At 39.7% G+C, this 24,887-nt stretch overlaps 1 protein-coding gene across 1 annotated transcript in view; it reads left to right on the top strand.

Annotated features, from left to right (window-relative positions):
• mirr (iroquois-class homeodomain protein mirror) overlaps window positions 1-24,887 on the top strand; it is a 32,511-nt gene that overhangs the window by 4,085 nt on the left and 3,539 nt on the right. Inside the window, exons 2-3 of the mRNA XM_018538319.1 lie at window positions 9,632-10,126; window positions 13,792-13,904. Of these exons, the coding sequence (XP_018393821.1) occupies window positions 9,632-10,126; window positions 13,792-13,904 (608 nt within the window). The remainder of the gene's footprint in view (window positions 1-9,631; window positions 10,127-13,791; window positions 13,905-24,887) is intronic.

Here is a 24,887-nt window from a genome sequence, read left to right on the forward strand (position 1 = left end):
TTTTTTTTTTTTTTTTTTTTTCAAACAAGCCGTAAACCGCGCTCTATGCATCGCGGCGAACGCGCGCGGCTAGGCGGTGGCATTAAATTTAGAACGCGGTAGAATTCATATCGCTAATCTGCGTCGGTCAATTTAATTGAGATAACGACCTCTTCGTCCTCACGCTCTCTCTCGTATTCTCGTATATCTTCGTCCTTGCGGTATTTTTGCCCATGTCACGTCGTAAGGCCAGAGCGTCGACATCGCTGATGTATCGAGGAAACTAGACGAACGCCGCGGTTAAGCCTACAATTTGTTATGCCACCAGCGGCATTTCCTCCCGACAAAATGTCACAACATACTTGAAATTATCGTATAACTGCAGTCACAAGATGGGCGGACAGCTTATATTTGAATTACGTTGTGTACTAAAGTGTGCATATGTACATGTATATGCTCTTTTTATTTTCTTAAAAGTTATGCTTAAAATCAAATAGTGATACGGGAAACACGGATCGGTGTACACTTTGCAGTTTCTCGTGTCGTATTGCTTTGACACACGATCGGTTTACATTAGTTATGACGACTGCGAGATTAGACGTGGCACTAGCTGGTTGATAACAGTATAACGAATTAACTTGATTATGGGCAAAGATGAGTCGAAGATTTGCGCTTCAAGCTCTGATTGACTTCCGTCTTTCGCTGAAGAAATGTATCAAAATTCGTTATAAAATTCTATCTAGATTTGTGATTATATTTTACTGAATCATAACATGCATCTTAGGATTAGTGAGTATCGTATTCCCGTGTCGATTACTGTATTTCGCTCGGTCGCGTTTCGTAAGATTTATAACATGGAAAGAACAATTTTTTTTTTCTGAAATACCTGAAGACTTAGCTATATACAAATTAAAAATAATTTTGTTGAGTAAATAATTATATAGGAAACTTGAGCATAATATATGAGCAGTACTGAAAAAAAAGTTATATTCTACAAATCAGTTTGAGTGTCCTACACAATTATTTTTGTAGTTCAATAAAATTATTTTCAAATCTGTATCTTGCTATATTTTTAAAAACCTCAACAAAACATCTTTCTATGTGTACGAGTTCCTTCGTGACAGTGCGTTATCCATAAATCCGTATTTGGGACATATAATGGACTTTGCTGGACCTTAAGTAATTACCTGTCTCTCGTTATCGCCGTGTACGCACTTCGCATTGTGATACGAATCGACGTAGCACGGGAAATTCGTGTGATACGGCTGACGTAACGGTTTAATCAGGATATCGATATAATAGATAGCTATCGTTAGCCAGCGCGACGAGGACGATACGTCAATGACTTACGTAACTAGATTATATCCGAACACATCTAGTACATTATATGATCGGTGTATCACATGTATTTATATCTGTTTGGAAGTAGTCCTACTTGAGTCAGAACTTTTGGAGAAGTGCTCACGCAAACAGGAATGGAATATTGGCATCCATGATATTGCTTATCTTCGTATCGTTTTTCTCTTTTTTCAAACAACGATATCATAAATAAGTACGTAACTGTGATATAATATATTGTAATAATGAATAAATATCGTGATAATTGTAATATACACTGACAGAAGTTTTGTATTTATATGACTATAATTGCATAGTAAAATATTATAATTATGAGAGGAGCTTTATTTTTATAATTATGCTAAGATATTAATATTGTTAGTAATAATTACATTAATTTATTTATTCAGTATATAATTCTATATACTGAAAAAATATATAATTATAAACATCGAAAATGATTATGAAATGTAGCATAAATGAAATGGAGCTCTAATCATAATTATTTTACTATACAATTATAGTCATAAGTATAAAAGCACATTTTTCATATTCAATTATATTTATATTTAATTAAATAATTAATTGATTAAATATTCACACATATCAGAGAGAGATACTGATTTGAAAGGGAAGAAATTTGTCGAAGATCGTGCATCACGCATTGTGTGACTAAAACGTTCAATGATGGCGATTCGGATAGAAGGAAAGAAAGGAAGAGGGGCTCTCCATTGACGGCGAGTACGTAAAAATTATGAATGGCCATATTATTGCAAGTTGGCAGAGCGACGACGTGTTGCGGCGCGTTATATATAGATATATATGTAGATACGATCGGTAGTAAGTTCGCGCCCAGCGGTTAACGCTGTTTCACTCGCTGACTTAGCGCTACTCGAGCCGGTCTCTAGAGCTGACTCAGATCCGCCCTCGGCTTCTTGCTCGTTCCCTCAACTGTCCTTCTCGCTCTTTCGGCCATGACACGTTTGTTCATTCGTGTTCACATTAGTAGGTAGCGGCCATCACGCAAGTGGCATTCGGAAAATTCATATCGGATATCACGTGGACTGTGATCCGTTTTTAATGAGAAAACGAATAATCGATTAAAAAAAATTCCAAATCGAATTCATAATTAGGTATAGTCATTGATACTGGTAACGTGATATTAATTCTCTTAATAATCCAGCAATAAGTCATTTAAATATCAAACAAATTTTTTTTACGATTATACAACCCCCGTATGGTTGATACTAAAAGATTCTAAATTGTAAATAAAAATGTTTTGAACTTTTCTCTATCAATGGCCTTAAAGCTCTATTAGACTACGGGTTGACGATTGCAATTCGCTGCAAGGTGATTGACTGAAGCACACGGTTAGATATCAAAAGAGCAGTGGTAACCCAATTCATAAAGTTAAATAAATTTACATTTTTTATTTTTAACTTCCATTTGTGTCAAAATAGAAATCAATCCACTTTTGTGGTTATTTCAAAGTAAACATCCGTAATATCGTATACGTTTAGTAACTGGTAAACTAAATTTTGGTGTGTCAAATTTAATACATATCTTTAAGTTAAACAGTTCAATTCTATTGTTTTAATTAAATTAATGACATATTGAGTAGAAGCAGTGACAACCTATAGAATTGATTAAAAATATAATTCAAGTTGGACATAAATAATTCTATATTATACATTTAACAGAATAAAACCGGGAAATCGTCAATCCGTGTCTGGCGGAGATTCACTTGTCTTCTATATTTTAATCATTGTAGACTTGACTTTTTAATGGAATCATATTACAAAAATTGTTTTAAATTCAGTTCAGAGGATACTTTTCAATACGTAGTTAAAAAATTATACTAAAAAATTAATTTTTTTAATTTTGATCATTTTTCTAACATGTACATACATCTAGTCTCAAATGATGTTGATAGAACCAAATAACAATTTCAACGGGTGTAAAATGTCTTCAAATTTGATGTACATTGCCATATATACATGAGGTTAGAAGAGGTCAAACAGGACGCTTTAGAACTAAGTGTATTTTTCATAACTGTACTCAAAGGTTAATTTAAAAAAACACTCCGTTATGCCCCTTATCCTTCACCACCAGGATATGTTTCAGCTTCGATGGCAGCTACACGTAGTAATTCTCCCACACGATAAGTCACCGGTAACCACATAGCCGTAACATAGTAACGCTCTTCCGTAAGCATCGTCAACGAGAATGCGATTACGCCGACGCGGGCGAAAGTAGTATCGCCCTGCTCGGTGCGTAGTGGTGGTATCGTTCGTCACAATGTTAAACTGAGTAACGTACGTATGTACGCTATTGTGTCACCACAGGTCCTCTTCTGATAACGCGCCGCCACCGTCGTCATCGTGGTCGTTGGTAATCGCTTTACGACGAAACTTCGGTGTTGGATGACGACTTCGCAGTTTCGCCGTTCTGCTTTTGTCGAAATACGCGAGCGAGGGCTCACCACGAGCCCCCGGGAACCGTGAACGGTGTACGATTGTATTGTACGTTCCCGGGCGTCCCCCTCCACGACGATCACGCCAACGATAACGCCGCATTTTGCTCCCCTCGGAGGCACGGGAGTATGACCATAAGCGATTAGCAGGGAGGAATTAATTAATTTAGCTGCATATCGCGCGCAAATTATCGATGATACTTTATGAGAAATGCGATTTCACAGACCGCCCCAATTGTTTCCCGCAATCGCAGTTTGTGGTCGACGCAGGAACATAAATCTCACTCTTCACTTTTTCACTACGATTTTTTTTCTGAAAAGATACTATATAGAAGAGAACGAATTGACGAATTAAATATAGAAAGATAACTATTTACGCGGAATATTTAGAATACTGGAGAGAGTATTGATTCCTTGTCACAGCAGAAATTGAATTTGCAAGAATAACTGATCCCCGGAAATAGAGGATCATTACATTTTTAAGTTATTGCTAGTTAAAATTTGATTCGCGCAGATATTTTCGAACATACAGATGGTTTACGCGACTCGTTTAAATCACGAATATAAAAGCTGTTTTCCTGCAATCGACGATATTTCCAATTAATTTTATTTTATACACGCCGAATTATTCGGACATTTTAATTTTTAATTTCTCTTTATTTTTAATATGTTCGAACATTTTTATTTCTGTATTAGATATTTTTATTCACTCATTTATTTCCATATACGTCTAGTTTTCGAAGACATACTAAATTGCAGATTTTCAACCGATTGAAAAGATTTATTTCATTGATCGGAGTTGATCTGGAGTTCGAGAATTAATTTTGTATTCGTATTGTCTGACTGTAGGGAGAATTAGCGAGGATTTTCGCGTTTTTCCGAATGTAACATTCAGCAAATAGAGACGACAGGAAGATAGAGAAAGAGAGAGAAAGGGGAGCAAAGAGAAATATGGATAGGCGAGTAGTGCGGGGTGGGAACATAAGTGAGTACTGCGAGGCCTAAACACACACGCGAGGAAGGTCCATCAATCTGGCCTGGAGTCAATATTGACTTGGTTGGGCCTCGTTGCAAAGAGGGCATCATCGGCACGCATAAAGAGGATCCGGATCGACCGCCGCGCCGCCGGTCCCTTTTCGCTCGCAGGACACGCGTGACAAATGCTCTGCGCGCAAACACCGGCGCATCTGTGTCCACAGGATAACCGATTCTCTTCCGAATGGCCTATAAATCCTGGAAGTGCAGTCGCGCTGCGGAGGTCCGTCGTTCGTTTCCTATTCGACGTACCTCCTATTCGCGTTCTTTACAAGCTTCTCTATCTGACACCCCGTATCGCCCGGAGCATCACCGTCGTCAACCTGAGTTTTTACATTTATCGAGCTCTTCGCTAGAAAGACACTCTCTCTCGGATTTTACTTGAATAAATTTCTCTGTGAATTGTCCAAGATCCGTCAATTGAAATGTACTCGCATATCATGATATATTGCGTGTATCATGGTTTAATCTATGTATTATAATTTCATCTGCAAATTATAAAGTAAAATAAACACATGTCTCCAGATATGACGATTCTTGATGTGTAATCTATGCGTAAATTATTTATATCGTTTAACCTATCTTGAAACGAACAAATATGGATTATTTTCATGTTTACGACTACGTTAATCTTAAGCTATGCATACTTATTTTTTATATATGTGATTATCAGACAAGGATTTGAAAAATTCCACTAGACTTTTCATCAATGCTCGAGAAAATTATCTCGTAGTTATTAACTTTCTTTTCATCGATTATAAATAACCGAAAAAAATATGTCTATTCTTTATTTAGAAATAGTCTAAAATCATGATAATAAATACTGAAAAACATAATCTTTAGTTTATTAATTCTACTAATAGTAAATAAAAAGTACGATTTTGCTGATGTATCTAAAAATTTAGATACATAGAGATCTGAAAATATATAATTTTGTTTCCTATAGGAAATTTAAGCATGATGAGTAAAACTGTAAAAAAATTTTTATAGTAATTAATTTGAGCGTCTTATATAATTCTTATGATAACAACAAAATTATTTTTAGATCTGTATCTAATTTTTAGATACTTCAGCAAAACCATTCTTTTCATATAAAGTTTCGAGATTCACTAAGATTTCAGAGACCTCAGAGTGTGTACAAAGCTAGGATTAATATCGCTAGGTTATACGTTTTCAAATAGGCTTTAAATACTTCAGCATTTTGTTTTAAACATCAGCTTGTTATTCCAGTCCTAGTATCCCCCAGCAATGTTTTCGCGACGAAGCTTTTTATCGCTGCTGAGAGAAACATTGCTGATCGCGCTATTACTTGTTCCTACATGTTCGTTGCACCGCGCATACAAATCGGATCATAAGTAAGATGCGTGCGCCAGGTGCTGTCGGTGTGTACCGAGTGCTGATTCTTAGTTGCTCGTCAGGTACCCGTTCACGGTCGTTTTAATCCGAGGACATGCACTTTTTTTTCCCAGGCCCGGACGACGGTCCATCGATCATCGACTCGCGGCGCGATGCGTGCGATATCGGTTTTTCGCGACGCGTGAGCGATGAGTCGACGTGATTCAGGTATCCGGGTACCTGAATGACAACCAGCGTGCGAGTCGAGAGATTCCGGTGTAACTTTCCGCAAACTCCTCGAAGATGTCAGGTCGACACTAAGCGGTGCGATGCTCCTCCGCAGTGTGTTCAAATATTCACGTATATTCTCCGACGACGAATTCTCGCTCGTCTCATTCACTCGCAGTGCAGGTACATCCCGATCGCTTGTCCACTTTATCGCCAACCGGTTTTTATAGTACATATCAAGTAACGGATGTTCGCGCGAAACTTTACACGGAATCGGGTGTAAGTAACGTATAATTACGCGAAAAGAGAATATACGAAGGAAATGTCTCCCCGCTCGCGTGCCAAGATTAATACATTCGAGAAAAATTGAGTCGATTAGTTTTCCAACTGATGTTTGATATATATCTGCCTTTTTTCGTTTATCATAAATCCATAAATATAAATGATACGCAGAATAATTTTAGTTTTAGTGAATAACTGGCATGCAGCGGATGATAAAAATCACTCCAAACGACACGAGAAGTTCATATCAAACGTTTAAAAAAAAAAAAAAATTGTACACACCCAGCATGAGCAAAGTCTCAAGCGAAATCTCAGATTTCTCCTTAATCCGCAATTTCTTCGAACTTGATGGCCGCGTTTCAATCGTAAGAACGATTAATCAATGTGGGACACACGATTATAATAAATGTAATTTACTTCAAAATTTCAGCAAACGTAAGGGAAAAATCGATATTACTGCATTGTAACGTGATTGTTAATTCGCAATTCACTTTGCGGCACGTGTGCCTTCGATGGAAGGCATCTACGAGAGAAATCACAGTGATGGCAATTAGCGCGCTCGTGGCACAAACGAGGGAACGAACAGCTAATGCATCGATATATCGGCACGTACGCTGTACGAATAATTATTGCTTTCGTCGGTCGCTACTGGCACGGTGTGTGCCACGTAATACTGCTTCGAAGCCACCTTGCTACTTTAAAGGAGACAGCGGCAACGACGAAGCCAGTGGTGCTTAAACCTAACGTAATACTTTTTTAATTCTGTCAATTTTTTCTGCAAGGCGTCCATATATATTCTTTCTTGGATTATTAATAACAAATCATTGAAAATGTATGTAGTATAAGATCTTTGACAAATTAAAGAATTCTCTAAACATGCTTTAGACCTTTAGATCACAAAATTTTAGGTTCATCAAATCATTAATACATTTACGAAAAATGAACTTTGAAATTTAAAACTAATAATTAATATTAAAAAATAACTATTTTTAGCTTTGATACAAATTTTAAGACGTTTCGGAAATACATCAATAATGATCGCGCATTTTTTCATAGATAAATTCTTCCAGACAATCAACAAAGTATACTATATTTTCAGTTCATCGACCGATAAAAATCTTTTGATGCAAAGTCTTTTTGATATTTGATAAGATGTAACTAACACTCCAGAGTTGTTTTTCTTTAAATATACGTTAAATGTACTAGGTATTACTAGCAAGCTAACGCTATTTGTCGTTATATTGATATCATAATGACGACAAAGAATGTGCTTGCTACCTGAGTAATTTTGATAAAGACAGAACGCGGTGTACGAAACTTTCTCGTCATGCTATATATATATGTATATACATAAATACGTAGATGTAACGTATTATAGAAATTGTATTGTTAATTATAGTTTTCGTTCCATGATTATTATAAATGGTCGAAAAAATAAATGAAATTAAATGAAAGAGAAATAATAGAAAACCTGCAGAATAGAGAGAGGAAACTTTAATACTCTCTATTAGAATTTTTTTTAAATATTACATCAATTTTGTTACTTCGTAAAAAATATGATGAAATAAAATTTCTTTTATAAAAAAAACTTCGTTAGGCACCACTGTGCGACACCTCGCACGGAGGTGATATAGTTGCTGCGGTTTGCACGGTTGCGACTGGCAAGCAGTTTCGATGCGATCGCATCGAGTAACTCAGCTCCGCCGTCTGGCTTCCTCTCTCGAGGACTAGGACTGAGTTATGGCCGGTGGTCGCGGACACTCGCCAACACGCTTCGTCGTTTAACCCTTTGCCCGATCCGGAGTCTCGAAGCGCATTCTTGCCATCGTCGGCTTTTCCCTCGAACTCCCTGGAATCTTACGATTTCTGGGAGAGAATGGTCGAATGTATGGTTATGCATCTGGCGAGGGACCGGTTCCTTCGCCTTTACGCGCGACGCGAATGTCGAACGTGTTTTTAAATCGAGAGAATTTCCTTTCTTTTTCTTTTTGTAAAATTGAATCTGCTTTGATATCGATGACATATTTTCATATTTAAATATCGATTCGTCGATGTGAGAGAAATTGTATTCTAAAAATTGTATTTTCTAATCCGAAAAAATGGACAACTGCTTTATATGGTTAATGTAGAATTGTTTTATATTAGCTTTACCGTCGTCATTCGTGACAAACGTCGAAACACAGTGGAGATTTGGTATTTACAGTACATACGCATCCGCGTTTGGCCAACGTACGACAGTTGGCCCTCGAAACATCGGCGACGCATCGAGGACACGCATTAACGCGACTCTCTCTCTCGACGCCATAATGCGCATCGCGCATGGGTTTTTCGCCCCAACACAATGCGTACGGGGGTTTCGACAATATGTTTGGGGCCACCGAAACGAGGCAATGGATGGATGGATGGATGGATGGGACAATCGCGGGGAGCGTATCTCTACGGGGTGTTGCACGGGGGTTTGTTTAGGTTCCCGGGCGCGAAAGGCACTCAACCCGCTAATCTATTTAGCCGTAGTGTTTGATATGGAATTAATGAGACTCGCCGGCATTATGCCCAGAGCCCGTAGATTTTCGGTTTAGTCGTGGAAATAAAAGGGGGGAGTCTGATGCAGTTGCGTTCACCTTTTCATAACAGGGATCGCCTCTTACTATTTGCCAGCTGCAACACGTCGTAACATGTCGTCGATACTTTGAGATTTCGTAGCGACGATATATCTAATCTGTAACGAAATATATGCGCTTAATTTTTTTTAGTTCTTAGAATAAAAAAAAAGAATAAGTTGAACTGACAATGGGATTAAAGTTAATCTACGTTGGTAGAAACTGATATAAAGTTTAACTTGAACTTGAAAGGTTTAACTTAAATTTACTTGGAGAAAATTTCTCGTGTATTGTAATCATGTTAATAAAGTCGATTTTTAACTAGATATTGATCAGAGCTCTACGATCTTATTGATTACAGTGTCCTGTGACAGTGAACTCGTCGCTGGCGCCGTCCTCGGCCTCGCCTGCAACCGGTGTGATCCTCAGCGCGGGCGGCTCGTCCCTGGTCAGCAGCGTAGCCGTCAGTACGACGACGAATCATCCTCTGGACGTAGCCGGTCTGTCGCAAGCGAGGATGGCAGTGACGAGCGCGATTGTGAGACCGCCTGGCAGTCCCACTACCTCGGTTAGCCCGTCCCAGGGTCATCCGCCACCATCGGCTGGGGGTCCTACTGCAGCCAGGTGTTGCGATACCGGTCGGCCGATCTTCACGGATCCACTGACGGGCCAGACTGTCTGCTCCTGCCAGTATGAATTGCTGGGTGGCTATCAGCGTCTAGGTGGTCTACCCACGGCCGCGCTGTCTATGTACAGTGCGCCATACGCGGCCGCCGCCGCGGCCGCGGCGTCCGAGGGTATGGCTGCGTACTTTCCTAGCTTGGGCGCCGAGCAAGCACCCTTCTACACGCCCACGGTAAGTCGACGATATATCGACGATATATGAGTGTACGATGAGTGAAACGAAAAGTAGTGCCGAGGTGAAAGTTCGTATGATATCAAAATTCATTTTATGCTCGTATTTTTTCTTTCCATGACCGGATGATTTTTGTCATCTGTGCATGCATTATTTCCACTGAAATACATGACTTATAACCGTTCACACGGTTCAACTACGCTGCGCGCGATAAGCTCGACACTAGCCTTTGAATCGGCTGTAACAGTATTTTGTCGCAACGGGATATGTACACTTTCCAGAATTTCCTCGCGGTGCGGAGAGTAGCGTATTCAACAAGCCTGGGGGAGAGATAATATCGATGCACGACTGGAGCAATTCGTGAAACAAAGGATATCATGGATTTTACGATATTATCGACGATAACATAACCCGGAAATTCTGAATTTCGTATATAGCTATATTCCATACATACCTATATAAATTATCTTTATTTCGTTTGTTAAAGACGAAACAAGCAAATGTATTTCATGGTATAGTGCATTCTATGATGTAACTCGTCTTGTTTGTTCTGCATAATATTATAAATATATGTAGTCTCAAGCGGAAATTCTAGATGTGAAGATGCTAGACGATACAGATAGTCTAAAATAATTATGCAGTAATTTTCCATTATTTAACTGATTTTCTGCAAGCAACTGCGTAACAAATTAATCTTGATTACACATATGTAACTATATAATTAATCTGTCGGACAAATTGTTGAGTTAATGCATTTAAAGGATTTAAAATAAAGCTAAATAAATATGCATACACCATCTATATGATAAATATAGTGTAAGAGGAGAGTAATTAAATGTAATATTATTGCACAAATACGTATAATCAAAATATAATATCGTATTTTTTGAAACGATAAATTGTTAAAATGACAATCCTTTATAACGTATTTATAATTCTGTGCAAATATTTTCGTGAATGTCGTGTATAAGAAGATTCCTTTATACTCTGAGTAAGAAATTCCAACAATTCTGTCAGTGTTTTCGAATTCTACTTGCACTCTTTCAAATGCTTTTCAAACTTGGTGTAAAGTACTAAAAGGTTAATATCTGAACGTAGTCGAGTTCATTGAAAGCTCGGGATGCGAGGTTTCTCCTCGCAGTACTTCCACGTTCCTGCGCACTACCGTTGATCTCAGATCGTCGAAACGTTCAACGTAGCTCTCCAATATCGATAAATGCTTCGTGAGAGCCAGCAATAGTAGCGACATTATATTCCGCCGTAAAATTTTTATCACGCGGATTAAATCCCAATATGAACGAACTTCTATATTTCTGTATCACTGAGTGCAGATTAAATTCTGATACGAATTTTTATATTCATGGCTTCGTTGAATGTTTCGAAATGACGTGTTTATTTAGCGGATTAACAAAGTTTAGCGATTCAATTTTTCCAATGTGACGCAATTTGCGCCTTTCGTTTACGCGTGCAGGAAAAAAAGCGCTTCTTTCCATTTCACACCGTTACTCCCTTCTCGTGGCAGCGATTTGCGATGTCATCACGATTAGGTGTCTGGGGAAGAGTTATTAATGTATAATCTAGAAGAAGTGCCTTTGTGTGTTCATCCACCATGCGTTAGACAAGCGTTATCGGACCACACGCGAAACGTGTACGAAGAAATAGCGACGAAGCGAAAATTTATGAATCCATTCTACCGTAACAGTAGGACACTGTCACGTATTGCCGAGTCGTTGTCACTAAGACCGAGTTGTTATCGTCGCTCTTTATGATCGAGCTTAAGGGGTGTCAGTATATAGCTATAGTCTGTTCATAACGAGGCAGCAGATTGTAAGGTCGCACACCGACTATGCGACATTACCTGTATAAAAGTCATTAAGTATCGCTTTTTGAAGAAAACGTTTATTTTCTAACCTCGGCTCTGCGGCATTCGCATTTACGCTGTTCATGGTAATTATCTAGGTTGTGGTTTCGTAGATTTATGTAGCGTAATTCCTGTCGCAAACGTTGCTTTTTGCAAAGCCCCGAACGTTATCGTGTAAAAACATTTCGTCTGTTTATTTCGTCTGTCATTTTGTGTGTATTTCGGATATTTGATATTAATCCTCCGACTGCAATCACATTTTTATTTGCACCGTGCAATTTGAGTTTTTTCTGGTCAGCCTAAGTTCTTTTATTGTTCTAGGCTTTTAAAAAAATTCAAGGTTATTTTTCAATATTTCTATTATATTATCAAATAGTTTTTTATAGAACGGGAAAAATGAGACTTCATTCTCCTTTATGTTGGAAAGAAATTTGAGTTAAATTTCGTTTATGCCAAAGAATCCAAATTGGAAACAGAGGATTAATAACATATCAAATTAAGATGTTATCATGATGCGATATATTTATTTAGTCTTAGGAATATATTCCTTTAAACCTGTATACAGGTTAGCGATTTTGATTGATGATTGCCCAGTTCTATTTCAGCCAATCATGATGAACTCGTTGCATCGTGATTGGCTGAAATAGAACCGGGCAACCGTTAATCGTAATTGTCAACTCGTAGTTTGACAACTCGGGCTTAAACACACTTTTAAAAATACAAAAAAGATATTTAAGTAAAACTTCTGTTTAATTATCAAGTGCCATTAAAAAGTAGTATATAATACAAAAGATCAGAAAAAGATAAAAGTTCTTAAAAAAGAAAAAAAAATTTTTTTAAGTAAAGAATATTTAGGATATTCTAAAACGATTTTACTCGATAACAAATTTTCCTCGGAAAAAGAACATTCTGAAATATAGCCCTAGCAAAGAATATGAGAGAGATAGAGAGAGAAAGAAAAAAAGACGAAACCTTTCATGAGCCTATCATACCCGTTAGATAAAATACAGCAGAAATTTAATAGCGACCATCCTGTCATATAAGCGAGGTCATGGGTTAGAGAAGCAAACAAGAGAGCCACACACATCGATCCTAATTATTATTATCAGCGCTTTGCCAGCTATTCTTTCATCATCGTTGATGCATCAGAGATCGGGCCGAGCCGTGCGACCGATACGAACTAATTGCGACGTTCGTTCCGAAAAATGAATCTCTCTTTCGAGCAAATTAACCGCATTCTGCTCGATTTCATTTTAACGTTGTGATAACGATGACCGGGTATGCATACATATGCGCGGTAATAATCGAAATAAATCCGTGGCGTGTGCAAATCAGCATGGCCACTTGAAACAACTTGTAAAAATTATTGTTGGCGCACTGCTAATATAATACACACATATATATATGGTATATATACACACACTGCGTTTTATACCTATATATATATATTAATAGCCTCGAGAAAACTGTATGGCACAAAACTATTTAAACTTTTCCGACGTAAAACGATCTCGTACAATAATTACTCTTATTATTGTCGTTAATTTATCATTATTTTTCACCTTGTCCCTTGTTATATATATATATATATATACAGGGTGTTTCCAAAATACCGCCCAGTATTTATATAGCGTTATGCCTGATAAAAAATTAAGTCGATTACTATTAGGAAATTTTTTTCCACCGTGCTTACCGAAGCAGTTATTATCGAGTAAAGATAATCCAACCAACACCGTGTTTTAAACGGACGCACGTCGGTGAGCCGCGCATTAAGATATTTTTATTGGTTTATATGTTGTTACAGGCCGCCGGTCTAGATCTTAAAGAAAATTTGGGCGCTGGTGCTGCAGCAGCATGGCCTTATCCCTCGATGTACCATCCTTACGATGCTGCTTTTGCGAATTATCCCTTCAATGGGTAAGTGTTGTAAATATTACACGCATTATTACATTTAGCGTATGACGTCGATATCTATTATGTACACATCTACATACGTATACAGATTCAAACACGGGCCAAAACAACAGTCGTTTAATTAGATAACAAACTGCATCTCGATGCAAACAAGCTAGGCAATTTCTGATTGTTGTTTTAAATGGAATTATGCAATTACTGAAAAATTAACTCGTTGACTTAAAAATATTCGCATAAAGAGCGAAGGCAATCCGAGCGAAATGAACGTCACGTGCCATATCACAGGAAGGTAAAAATTTCCCGAAAGATTCTTGTGAGTGATAAAAAAAAAATGCCACGTTATAATTTTTATTTATCTCCTTAGTGTTGAAACCTTACAGCAGACGTGATAATTATTTTAATGCCACCGAAACAATGTTACACAGAAAGGGTAGAGTACTCCTGCTCTACAGTAAGAGCGTAGCATATTTTTGCAAATCTATAAGACGCAAACAAATCTTAATTACCTCGTAATCTCTGCGATGCATTATGTATTTTCAACGTCGACGCACTTTAATGCCTTTTCCGTCGCGAGAAAGGGAGAAAAGGAGAGAAAGATCAGGTTGTACGTACTCCTTTTCCTCTCTACGGTCGATACGCTGGTGCACGGACGGAGATAAGACGGCGAGAGAAACACATAAACATTCCAATAAATTAGCGCTCAAGTGACCCGGGGCTGTCGCCGCGACGCTTTTTTTTCTCGCGCACTCGGAATCGGTCGCGGCGTGTCGTGACGCGGTCGGCGAAAGGTCTTGTTTGATAATTTCAAGTCGGATCACCGGGATAATGGAGATTAAACATTTGGAGAAAGAGTATCCGGCGCATCGCACACGATGCGACGTAACGCGACATTGCGAACGATTTTGATGCGAGGTCATTCGAAATATTGATAATTATAGTTTGCTTAGTCGGGTTTCCGGGATCTCGACAGTTTATGAGATTGTGACCGAATCGAAAAACTCCGACTGTTATAACGTCGTCGTGCATTTCATGCGCGAACGAAGAATTATTGCGCGTACACACGATGACTGGCTCGTATCTATGTAAATATGACCGATAATGTAAATTACTGTTGGACATTAGTCGGTCCACGCTTGAAATATCTCTGTATGAATATCACAGTTGGGTCACTTTCAATCGTAGCGAATATGGGCCTCGATCGCTAATGAGACTTTGGCTGCTTTCCTTTTGCAGTCGACACTGTTGATATAAATCGACACCCATTGCTTTCCTTTTATAATTTTACTCAAACTCAATCGATACTGCACCCGGGAGGAGAGTCGGAGTGTGCTTAATTATGATTTCAACCGATTGAATAATATTAGAACGTATCCACAAACCAGCTCCTACCATTTATATTAATATACGTAACATTGAAAAACACACCGTCTGAGAAAAATTTTAAGCCAATTGTAAATTTTGTAAGGCTAGTATTAAAAATTCGCACACACTGTGTACGCATGACGTGCCATTTAATTGTGGCGAACTGTACTCAAGTGTGTTAACTTGGTTGAGTTGTGTCTCCTAAAAGGAACACAGCCTTTATTCTTAAAACGTCTCAGTCGCGTATAACTCTGGCGCAGCCTGTGAAATTCTATTCTAAGCGTTACTGTCATAGCGTTTATCTTTTTCTACGTAATATCTATAGCGCTGATGCGTGTCAACAAATTGATAAAGATTCAATTCCTAGCGTTCTTTTACGTCAATGACGTTGATCGAGGCATTCGATATCCCGCTGCTTCTCGGGGAAAAATATATATATACTAGTATGTATATAATAGATGGTCACGTATTTCGCCATGACGCGAAGAGCGGGAGACACGCTCCTCTAAAGGCGAAGCAGCGAGCCTGGTTGACAACAGTGGTCAACGCGTGGAATCTATACTACCGTGCGTGACGCACTTCCGGCGATGACTGTTTCGTATGCAAGGAAACGATCGGGTAATACAGCTTGCTTAGCATCCATTCGCTCTAGTCGTGGCCGAGCGACCGAGGTCCTCCTTTACGGGGACCCACCGGGGTCCGTGGGCCCCGCGCCGCACCGGAACTATACACGCGCGAGTTCTCTATGCGGATTGTCAACAGGCGATTCAAGCGGCAACCGCGAAGCAATCGTAGCTGCACCTGCGCCAATCAACTCAGGACAAAGACACTAAATGGCAATCGGAAATGTCCTTTCGAAGAAAATTTTATATCTATTTCTTTGATGCTTTCCAGCAAAAGACACAGTAAACAACACAGTGATCATTTCATCTTTGTATAATATTAGCAAGCAACAAGGATGTGACGATTCATCTGGAAAGCATCCTTATCAGATTCACCGAGGATCGTCGAAAGAATAACCGATTTTCTTCTTCCTTTTCTCGTGAAATTATGCATTTAGCTAATGCGCGTCTATTCGAAAAGTTTCGTGTGCGTTGGCGACACGCCCCGTTCTCGCGTTTCCATCGCGTTTCGAGACGAACGGATTTGCACGACAAACGTAAAAGCTTTCCTTGACTCCGTATATAAAGCGCATTATATTCAGCCCTTTATCGAATTGTATGCACGCGATATCTTTTAACATCGTGCCATGTAGGTGAAGCTAATAAGAAATGCTTACATTGATGTTTAAGAAGCAGTGTGCGAGGCCTGAGGCGCCCGTTATTGTGAACGCCTATTATATCTTATCATTAAAAGGAATGTGTTACTTGTATTCTTTTTAGCTCTTGTTCTTACAACAACCGGAAGCGAAAAAAACCGACTTTAAAGTTTAAAATACTCACTTTTGTTTATTCATCATTCTACTGTGTGCATTATTAGCTCGTATCACATATTATATACATATAATTTTCTTGTAGACAGTTTCTTAGCATGTAACTTTCTCTTCATATCTTACATCGTCTAAAGCGCAAACAATATATTGCATTAAATTATTAAATAAAAAATTTATAACTTGTATATAAAATTAATTATTCTCTGTATTGTTAATTATTTATATTATAAATTATTATTACTTATATTATATATTAATTATTCTTTATATTATGTTTCGTAACGGAAAGCGCTAGCACAAAGTAATTTTTAACAACCACGTAATAGTTATATCATCAACTTATTTCTGCAACTACTTTCATCGTGAAACGATTTATTATTATTATCCTCGGGGCAGTGACGCGCGGTAAAGATATCGTGCGAAATGTTTCGGTATAACGCCTGGCCCGGAACTATCCCTTAAATCGGAACTGGGAGGTGCGAAGGATCTGGCGCATTATGCGCGAGCGTGCGCGACGACCACTTAACATGAGCATACAAAAAGCCAATAATGCAGCGTTGGCATGCACGACCGCAAGGTCTCGGGATCGTGCGGGTTAACGGTCTCGTCTTTCCGGCGGATTGGCCCTGCTTCCGGAGACATATAGGGTAGACAATAAGAAAACGACGAACAGGCCCCTCTGTCGTACGGGCAGGCCCGCTTACGTCGTCTCGCGCGCTTATGTCCGGCATATCGTTGAGACCGATCGCCGATACGTAGTATTATTAAGCGTGTCCGTACAACGACACCGATGTGTCGGCACGCGCTTCGAGTCTCGTACGAGTATCTCGAGGCACGGCACGAGAATTCTAATGAATACCTATGTGAAGTCATCAGATAGACGAACGAGCGTGGTTATTAATGGAGAAAAGAAGATTCTTCGTAGAACTATATTTGTCCGTTGTGAAATCGAATACAATACGTGCTTCTCAAAAATGTAGCTTTCTAAGTCCGCCTAAATTCGTCAGCGATGAAATTGCCTAAGTATAAAAAGATAAATTCGTGATTTTATCTGGTGAAAGAACGATTTTGCTGAAGTATTTAAAAATTTAGATATACAGATATGAAAATAATTTTGTTAAATTATCAAAATATAATTATATATAAAACGCTTAAACGTTAATGGTAAAAATTTTAGCATCAGTTTAAGCGACATGCACTGTTAAATTCATAATATTAATCTATATAAATTGGAATTATTTTTAATCATTTTTAAATCGTTACTGCGCTCCTATACTCATAATCAGCATGTCGTTAATTCAATAAAAATAATGAAGTTAAATAATTTAGCTCAAAAAGATATATTAAATTTGACTCAAATTTATTATTTACTAAATACATACGTTAATGTGGTCGTTGCTTATTTTGGAACTAATCATAGAAATCTATTGATTTTAATTCATATATAGAAATCAAAAGTAGCAAAACGTCATTTAACTCAAGGGATTGGATTACCATTGCTCCTTTTATATTTAATAACGTATATAATTATTTTAATGGTTCGAACAAAATTGTTTTTAATTCTGTGTATTTAGCTAAATTTTTAGATACTTCAACACAAAACAGTGCATTTTCCTTCGATTTTAAAAGGACAGTTAAAAGGCTTCGCAGCTGAAGGAACAGCACGTCGGTTTGACGTTATCATTTAGAAATTGGAGTCTTAACAGCAGCACCCACCGCGCTCGCCGCTGATAGGACTCGAAATATTTCGCAGCTAATGAGACGAGGCGGGGCTGATATTCCGCACCCTTCGGTGCCCCGCCCGTGAGATACGTCTCGCGTGGATGATGTACGGCCGTTTAATGACCCGGTTTCAGTCCCGGGGGACGGTTTTTGCTTGGGTGGTAAGGGTTGAGGGGGATGTGCACGGCGGAAAAGTCAGCGACACTCGTTTTTCGTTAGACGAAGGGATCGCGGGGCCCGCGCGCACAGCTTCGTTCCTTCGGTAACATGCGGATGACAGCGATTCGTCGAACCGCGTGACAGGCAGCCCGCGGAATGCACACCGCTCTTTCCCCATTAGGCTTAATGGACGTAGATTAGTCCTGCCCTGGCTACGTATGCGCGTCAGGATTTAATGACTTGGCCGCACCCCTCCACCCGATATCGTTGTCTTCAGTCGAACAGACGTTGCCGAGAATAGCGAGCTGCACTGATTGCAAGCGGATGAAAGGAGATCACGTTCTCGACTACTAATTTTACAGTCTTTTTGTGTGAAAGATGAGATTTGACGTAAGACCAATACGATAAAATCACGGCTATTTCAATTAAACGAAGTGAATAATTCATGAGAGTGTATATGTCTCGATTAAGTGGTATACAAGAATATCAAATGAAAGAATCGTCGACGTGATAAATCATAAGTTTAGCATGTGTGATAAATTATTTCATCTTACATTTCAATCTACGGAACGTTTCTTAAATTCACAGAGTCTGCTAAAGATAACAATCTTTCCTTCGCTCGTTTTTATTTTACAAAAGCACTTGTTAAAGCGCACTTCGAGCCGGCAATCTAGTAAACAGGAAAACGAATATAGGAATATACGGGCTAATTAGTAATTAAGCGATCGCCGATCCGTTACTCACGACCATATCTTTCTGCGAAACACAGGAAGCGTGCTTCCATAAATTTCGTAAGTTCAACGATAACGGTCGAGAAGCACGGAGCAATAATCTCGACTCACGATAATTCAGCGTGACTTTAATCACGGTTGACGGAGTTAGAGTGCGTTTTGCGGACGGATTTAAGCGATCGTGTGACAAAGTAGCGCACCGTGTATCATTTTGTATGAACTCGGTGATATTCACTGGGACAGCTGGAGGACGCGTAAGAGGAAGAAAGAGAGAGAGAGAGAGAGAGAGATTGTATAATCTCCGCATGTGGCGGGATGCAACGCGACACGTGTACATATACACGTCGACATGCGGCTGGAAAGAGAGAGAGAGAGATCTTTCGCCGCCGTGATGTTCTCTGGTGAGACGCACACACACATATCCGGCGAAGTTTACGATCGATCTGTCACACCGCGACCAACTGGTAATAAAGTTGGATGCGGAACAACCGACTGTCACACCGCGGTGACAAAACTTCCTCCTCCCGAGCGAAGCAAAGCGAAGCGAGGCGTGGCGACGCGAGAACGCGCTTCTAAGCGCTTCTAAGAGCTTAACGTGACGACATCGGGTACCACACTAGACACTCGTGTCGTGTAAACTGTGGGAGTGAAAACCATGGCCAATGCGCCGTCTCCTCCCGACTGTAACTCGACACTAATAATCGGCTGACTCTCTTTCTCTCGTTCCACACGTCGTCTCTCTTACCACCACATTTTCGCGTCTCATATATCCATGCATCTCTAGTCAATGCAAATATTTATATGTTCCAAGTATCAAGAGCATATTGCCAGTCGTCGAATTAGAATTTCATTCTTGCGTTCATTGTCATTTCTGTCATCTACCAAGTTCTGTCTCTTTCTAGTCAATTCCGACTGATTTTAATTACATTAAACCAGTTGACGGTTCTATCTTAGCCAATCATAATGCAACTAGTTTCTACTCGTTGCATCGTTATTGATTAAAATAGAACCGTCAACCGGCAATCGTAACTGGCAACCTGTAGGGTGACTACGGCTTTACGAGTATCGGCCAGAATATCCGTCGTTGAAATCGCCGAATCATACCCGGAAACTTTAATCAGTGCAATGAAATTCATGTGTATTAGTCTTCAACGATCGGCTGCAATTCGATACACCTTTAATTGATTTAAGCTACACAAGTATTTGATTTAATAATATTATTAAGGATGTTGGACGGTCTATAATAATATTATAATTATATCCGAATAATACGTGAATCGTGAATTTCTTGCAAATAAAAAGCGTTTACAAAAGCATTTCGTGTCTAATGAGTTTTCGTAATTAGTATACAACTTGTTCATCGTCATAAACGGTTTGAAATTTTTTAAATAAATAAAATTTGAAGGGGCCTCCCTTTAATAATACACAATATAATGCTCGATTTCCTTCCTTCGTAAACTTCTCAGTTAACTTTCGTATTCTCAACCTATCTCATATGAAGACTCGCAAGGTCACCGTCACGGAAAGCGGGTGGATCAAAGGGGCCGCAAACCAGTCTAGCCGCGGACTCGCGGCTGATTAAACTCAAGCACGACCTCAAACGACAGGGATAGTGTTGCGCAGGCGAGCGGGCGGACTTTGGAATAAACTGGATAGTCTGGATGGAAAGATGCGCGCGAAAGCGCAACCCTCGTGCGTGCTCACAGTCGTGTCGCGGAAAGATGGCGTCTACTACTGAAATGGCCGCAGTAACGCGCTGATAAAACATAAGGTATGACGACTGTATCTGAAAAGGAGCGTTGGGCGCGGAGGGCCCAGAAGAGAGGGAGCAGGATGGAGGACGAAGTTAGATATCATCCCTAGTTACGGACGGTGACGAGGGGCGGAGTCATGCCAACCGCACACCTGCCCCGAGGTGAACTGCCCTTGGTCACCCCCGGAGTTCCCCCCTCCTCATTTCCACCCTCTCTGGAGGCTACATCTTGATGGACGCGTTTACGCTAACCGGTCGACGGGAAAAGGGCGAAAGAAATGGCCGTTTGGTTGGCTTTTAATGGTCGCCTCGATTGCTATGAGTCGCCGTCTTGAAAACGCTAACTGGATCTTGCGGAATCCAAAGCTTCATCATGGAAGCGCGCGGAGAACCGGTTGTTATCTATGAGAAATATATTCACGATAGCGGTCCATCCCTTGGAAGATGTTAACCGCAATGCGCGGTCATTCGGTTTGACGAATAAGTCGTCTGAATCGCAAAATATATCAGCCTTTGCTTTGCACCGTACATCGAAATATGCGAGATATGCAAATCGCGATCCTCCACAAATTTGTAGTCCGATTAAAAGCAATAGTAATATTTCATACAACTGGGAACAGTCGTGGTAGTCGATACATGCGTTAATTCGAGACGAAGGTTATAATTATCTCGCAGAAGTCGAAGTGTAATGCAGTTTACATCAATGGAAATATGTTGCCCATATCAGCGATAATATTTTTACGACTTGCATTAATCAAAATGCTTTACGACATTAAATCAACACTTCGTATATACATTAGGTTAGTATGGCTTGAGACATTGTACGGTGGGCACTTAATGATAATATATACGCATCGTTACGCGTTTGTATTTAAATTTACTTTACATTTGCTCGATCAGTACACTCATATTTCTTCTCAAACCGGTTAACAGTAATTTTATGGGACAACTCTTCATTAATGTTTCTGTTAACTAAAATTTTATTCATTTTCTTAATAAGTATCATTAATCATCTACATTCTCCTCTTTTGTTCGTTTTTAAAAATTAATTGAAAACTAGTATAAACGATATTAAAATAATATATAATTAATCTTTTTACTTGATCTTAGTTGACTTCTTAGCTTACTCTTTAATCCGGGAGTAGTCACCTAATTTTTTTACGTAAACTATTACCTGAGGTGTTTTCACTTAATTAAAATCACTATTATTAACAATATATTGTATTATTAATTATTTTCTGATTTATTAGTATGCATATTTAATTGTAATTTTCTAAAAAAAAACAAATACATCTTAATATTAAACGAAATAGGCATGTTAGGTTGTTAGGTAGTTCATTATGAAAATATTTGTAAAAAATCAAAAAATTTATATGATGCGATTTTATTGCAGGTTTTCGACGGAATTGTTTATTTAAAGGTTCGAAAAAAATAATTATTTGAAAAAAAATGTTAAACAATGCCTACACAAAACAATATTTTACAACAATTCATATTTTCTCACCGCTGGAATGTGAAAACAGACGACTATTTCCCGGTTAATAGATAGTTCGTATTTTCCGTATAAAAATCAGAATTTTTATGATTACAATATATGTAGATAATTGTTGAGTTGGTAAAGAAAGTTGCATCAGGGATGCCTTCAGGCTGCGGCCCGCAAAGAGATCGGAAGTGACATTGTCGAAAGTATTTCTTCTGATAAAGATTTGCTTTCGAAGTAACGAGAGCATAGCTTTTTTCGTAACGTAACAGAAGATTGACAAGGATAGATAGGCATTCTTTGTAAAGATCAGAAATGCTAAACTTTTAATCATTTTTATAGTAAATGTACTGTACAGTCGGGATAATGAGTTTTTCACGAAACAGTGAATAGCATTACAAGATTGAAATGGCGTAGGATAGAACACGAGGCGCGGCCCGATTAGCAATCACCATGGAAACAAGCACTCTTGATGCGATCAGTTGTGGAGAGGAGAATGCGCGCGATGCCGCGCATACGTATGTGTATCAACGCACACCTAGGCACATTTGCATATATATTTATATATTTCCGGCAAATGCACAGAGCTCGTCTATATTCTGCCGGTCTACCGTATATATATATATATATAATACACACACACACATATATTTACATATGTAGCTGTCGTATATTTAAAGCGGTTGACGATGGCGATAGCGATGGTTGGTGGCGGTGATGATACCGGAGGTAGTGGCTGTACGAGAGATAGATTGGGAGAATCGCTTGGCACGGAGCGAGGAAGGATCGGTAAAGGGGGAGGAAGGACGTATAGGAGAAAGAGTAACGGAAAGAGTGGAACCGTTGATGCTGCGAACCAAGAAAAGAGACGGAAAACAGGCTCAGTACATGGATGGAGGAAACAGAGAGAAAGAGATGGAGCGGAGTAGAGAGGCGGAATCGGGAGAAACCAGCGGCACCAGCAGCAGTTGCCGCTCTCGGGGCGGCTGGCTGTTATCATGAGAAACAAGCTTCCACTCTGATTTTTTAATCCGATCCGCGCCCCTGCCACCGGCTGAATTTTAAAATAACTGCAGAACGCCATTTGCTCCTCGCAAACAGACTGGGGTTAAGCCATCCTCCCCGCCGTCACCACCGCTACCGCCGTCGTCCTGCCGTCTCCTCTCGGTACTCTTGGCTCTTTTCTATCTTCCTCGCACTTTTCCTGTCCCCGTTCTATCGATGTTGGTCCATCTCGTACATCCTCCGTCCCCCTTCGGCTCGCCCAAACCACCCTGTGCCTCTCGACGAGCGGAGGCAGTTACGCGCATCTCCGACCCTCCGCGTCTGCGACCTGGCGTCGAGCGGATAGGACGAGGAATACACAGCGGAAGGATAGGATAGGTCGTCGAAAGACGAGGAGACAGAGAGATGTATATCAAGGCGCGCGCGCGTGGCATGAAAGCGCCTGATGCCAAATTGAAATGTTTAGCGCTTCGTTTCAGCTGCTTCAAATCCCGCATGCGGGGCGCCCCGGAATCGGAGCGAGACAAATAGAAGCAGGAAAAGTGCGATAGGTAGATAACGCGAGGAAGGGTATGAAAAGAGATAGGGAGGTGGCGAACGGGGGCGGAGGGTGACAACGAAGATAGAGGAGCGAGAAATGCCGTGTGTAGGCCTGCCTCCGAGAGAAGGGTAGATAAGTGACAGTTTTATTAATTTCCCATCTCCCGCCGCCACTTCCACGCTCACCACCCCTATATCTAACCTACCCAACGCCACGCAACACCAGGGACGTCAGTCGCGCGTCCATACACGCCTTCCCATCCTCGCTCCGTCGTCGGATACGTCTCGGGGTGTGCAAAGGCGAAAATAAAGCTCAATAATGGCGACGCGCCGTGACGGGGCCACCACCGGAGAAGGTAGCGGAGATGCCGGTTGGGGATTTGAATCAACGATATCTCGTCGTTCAGCGGTATTTTTATGAGGGAAGTTATTCACGCTCAGGATCTGTATAGTCCTCCGTTCGCTTCGCAACCATTTGTATACTGAAAATATTTCGAATGTAAGATGAATTAACTTAGTATTTACTTTATTTTTATAATGCTAACATTTTTTAAAGGTATTGTAATTTTCAATAATGCTATTTTACGCTATTTTATTTATATTAAAGACTCATTTACATTTACGACAGAATTCAGTAAAGGTTGCAGTCGTTAATAACGTATACGATTAAGGAAACCGTTTCCGATTAGATCGGCGATTTCGTATAAATCTCTCGGGACATCCGAAGCTTTGGATCGTGACATCTCGGCCAGATCGTACACGCGAAGAAAAAAACTGTGAAAGAAGACGAGAGAGAGAGAGA

This window comes from Cyphomyrmex costatus, unplaced genomic scaffold (genome assembly GCF_001594065.2).
Source record: "Cyphomyrmex costatus isolate MS0001 unplaced genomic scaffold, Ccosl1.0 scaffold193, whole genome shotgun sequence".
NCBI lineage: Eukaryota > Metazoa > Arthropoda > Insecta > Hymenoptera > Formicidae > Cyphomyrmex > Cyphomyrmex costatus.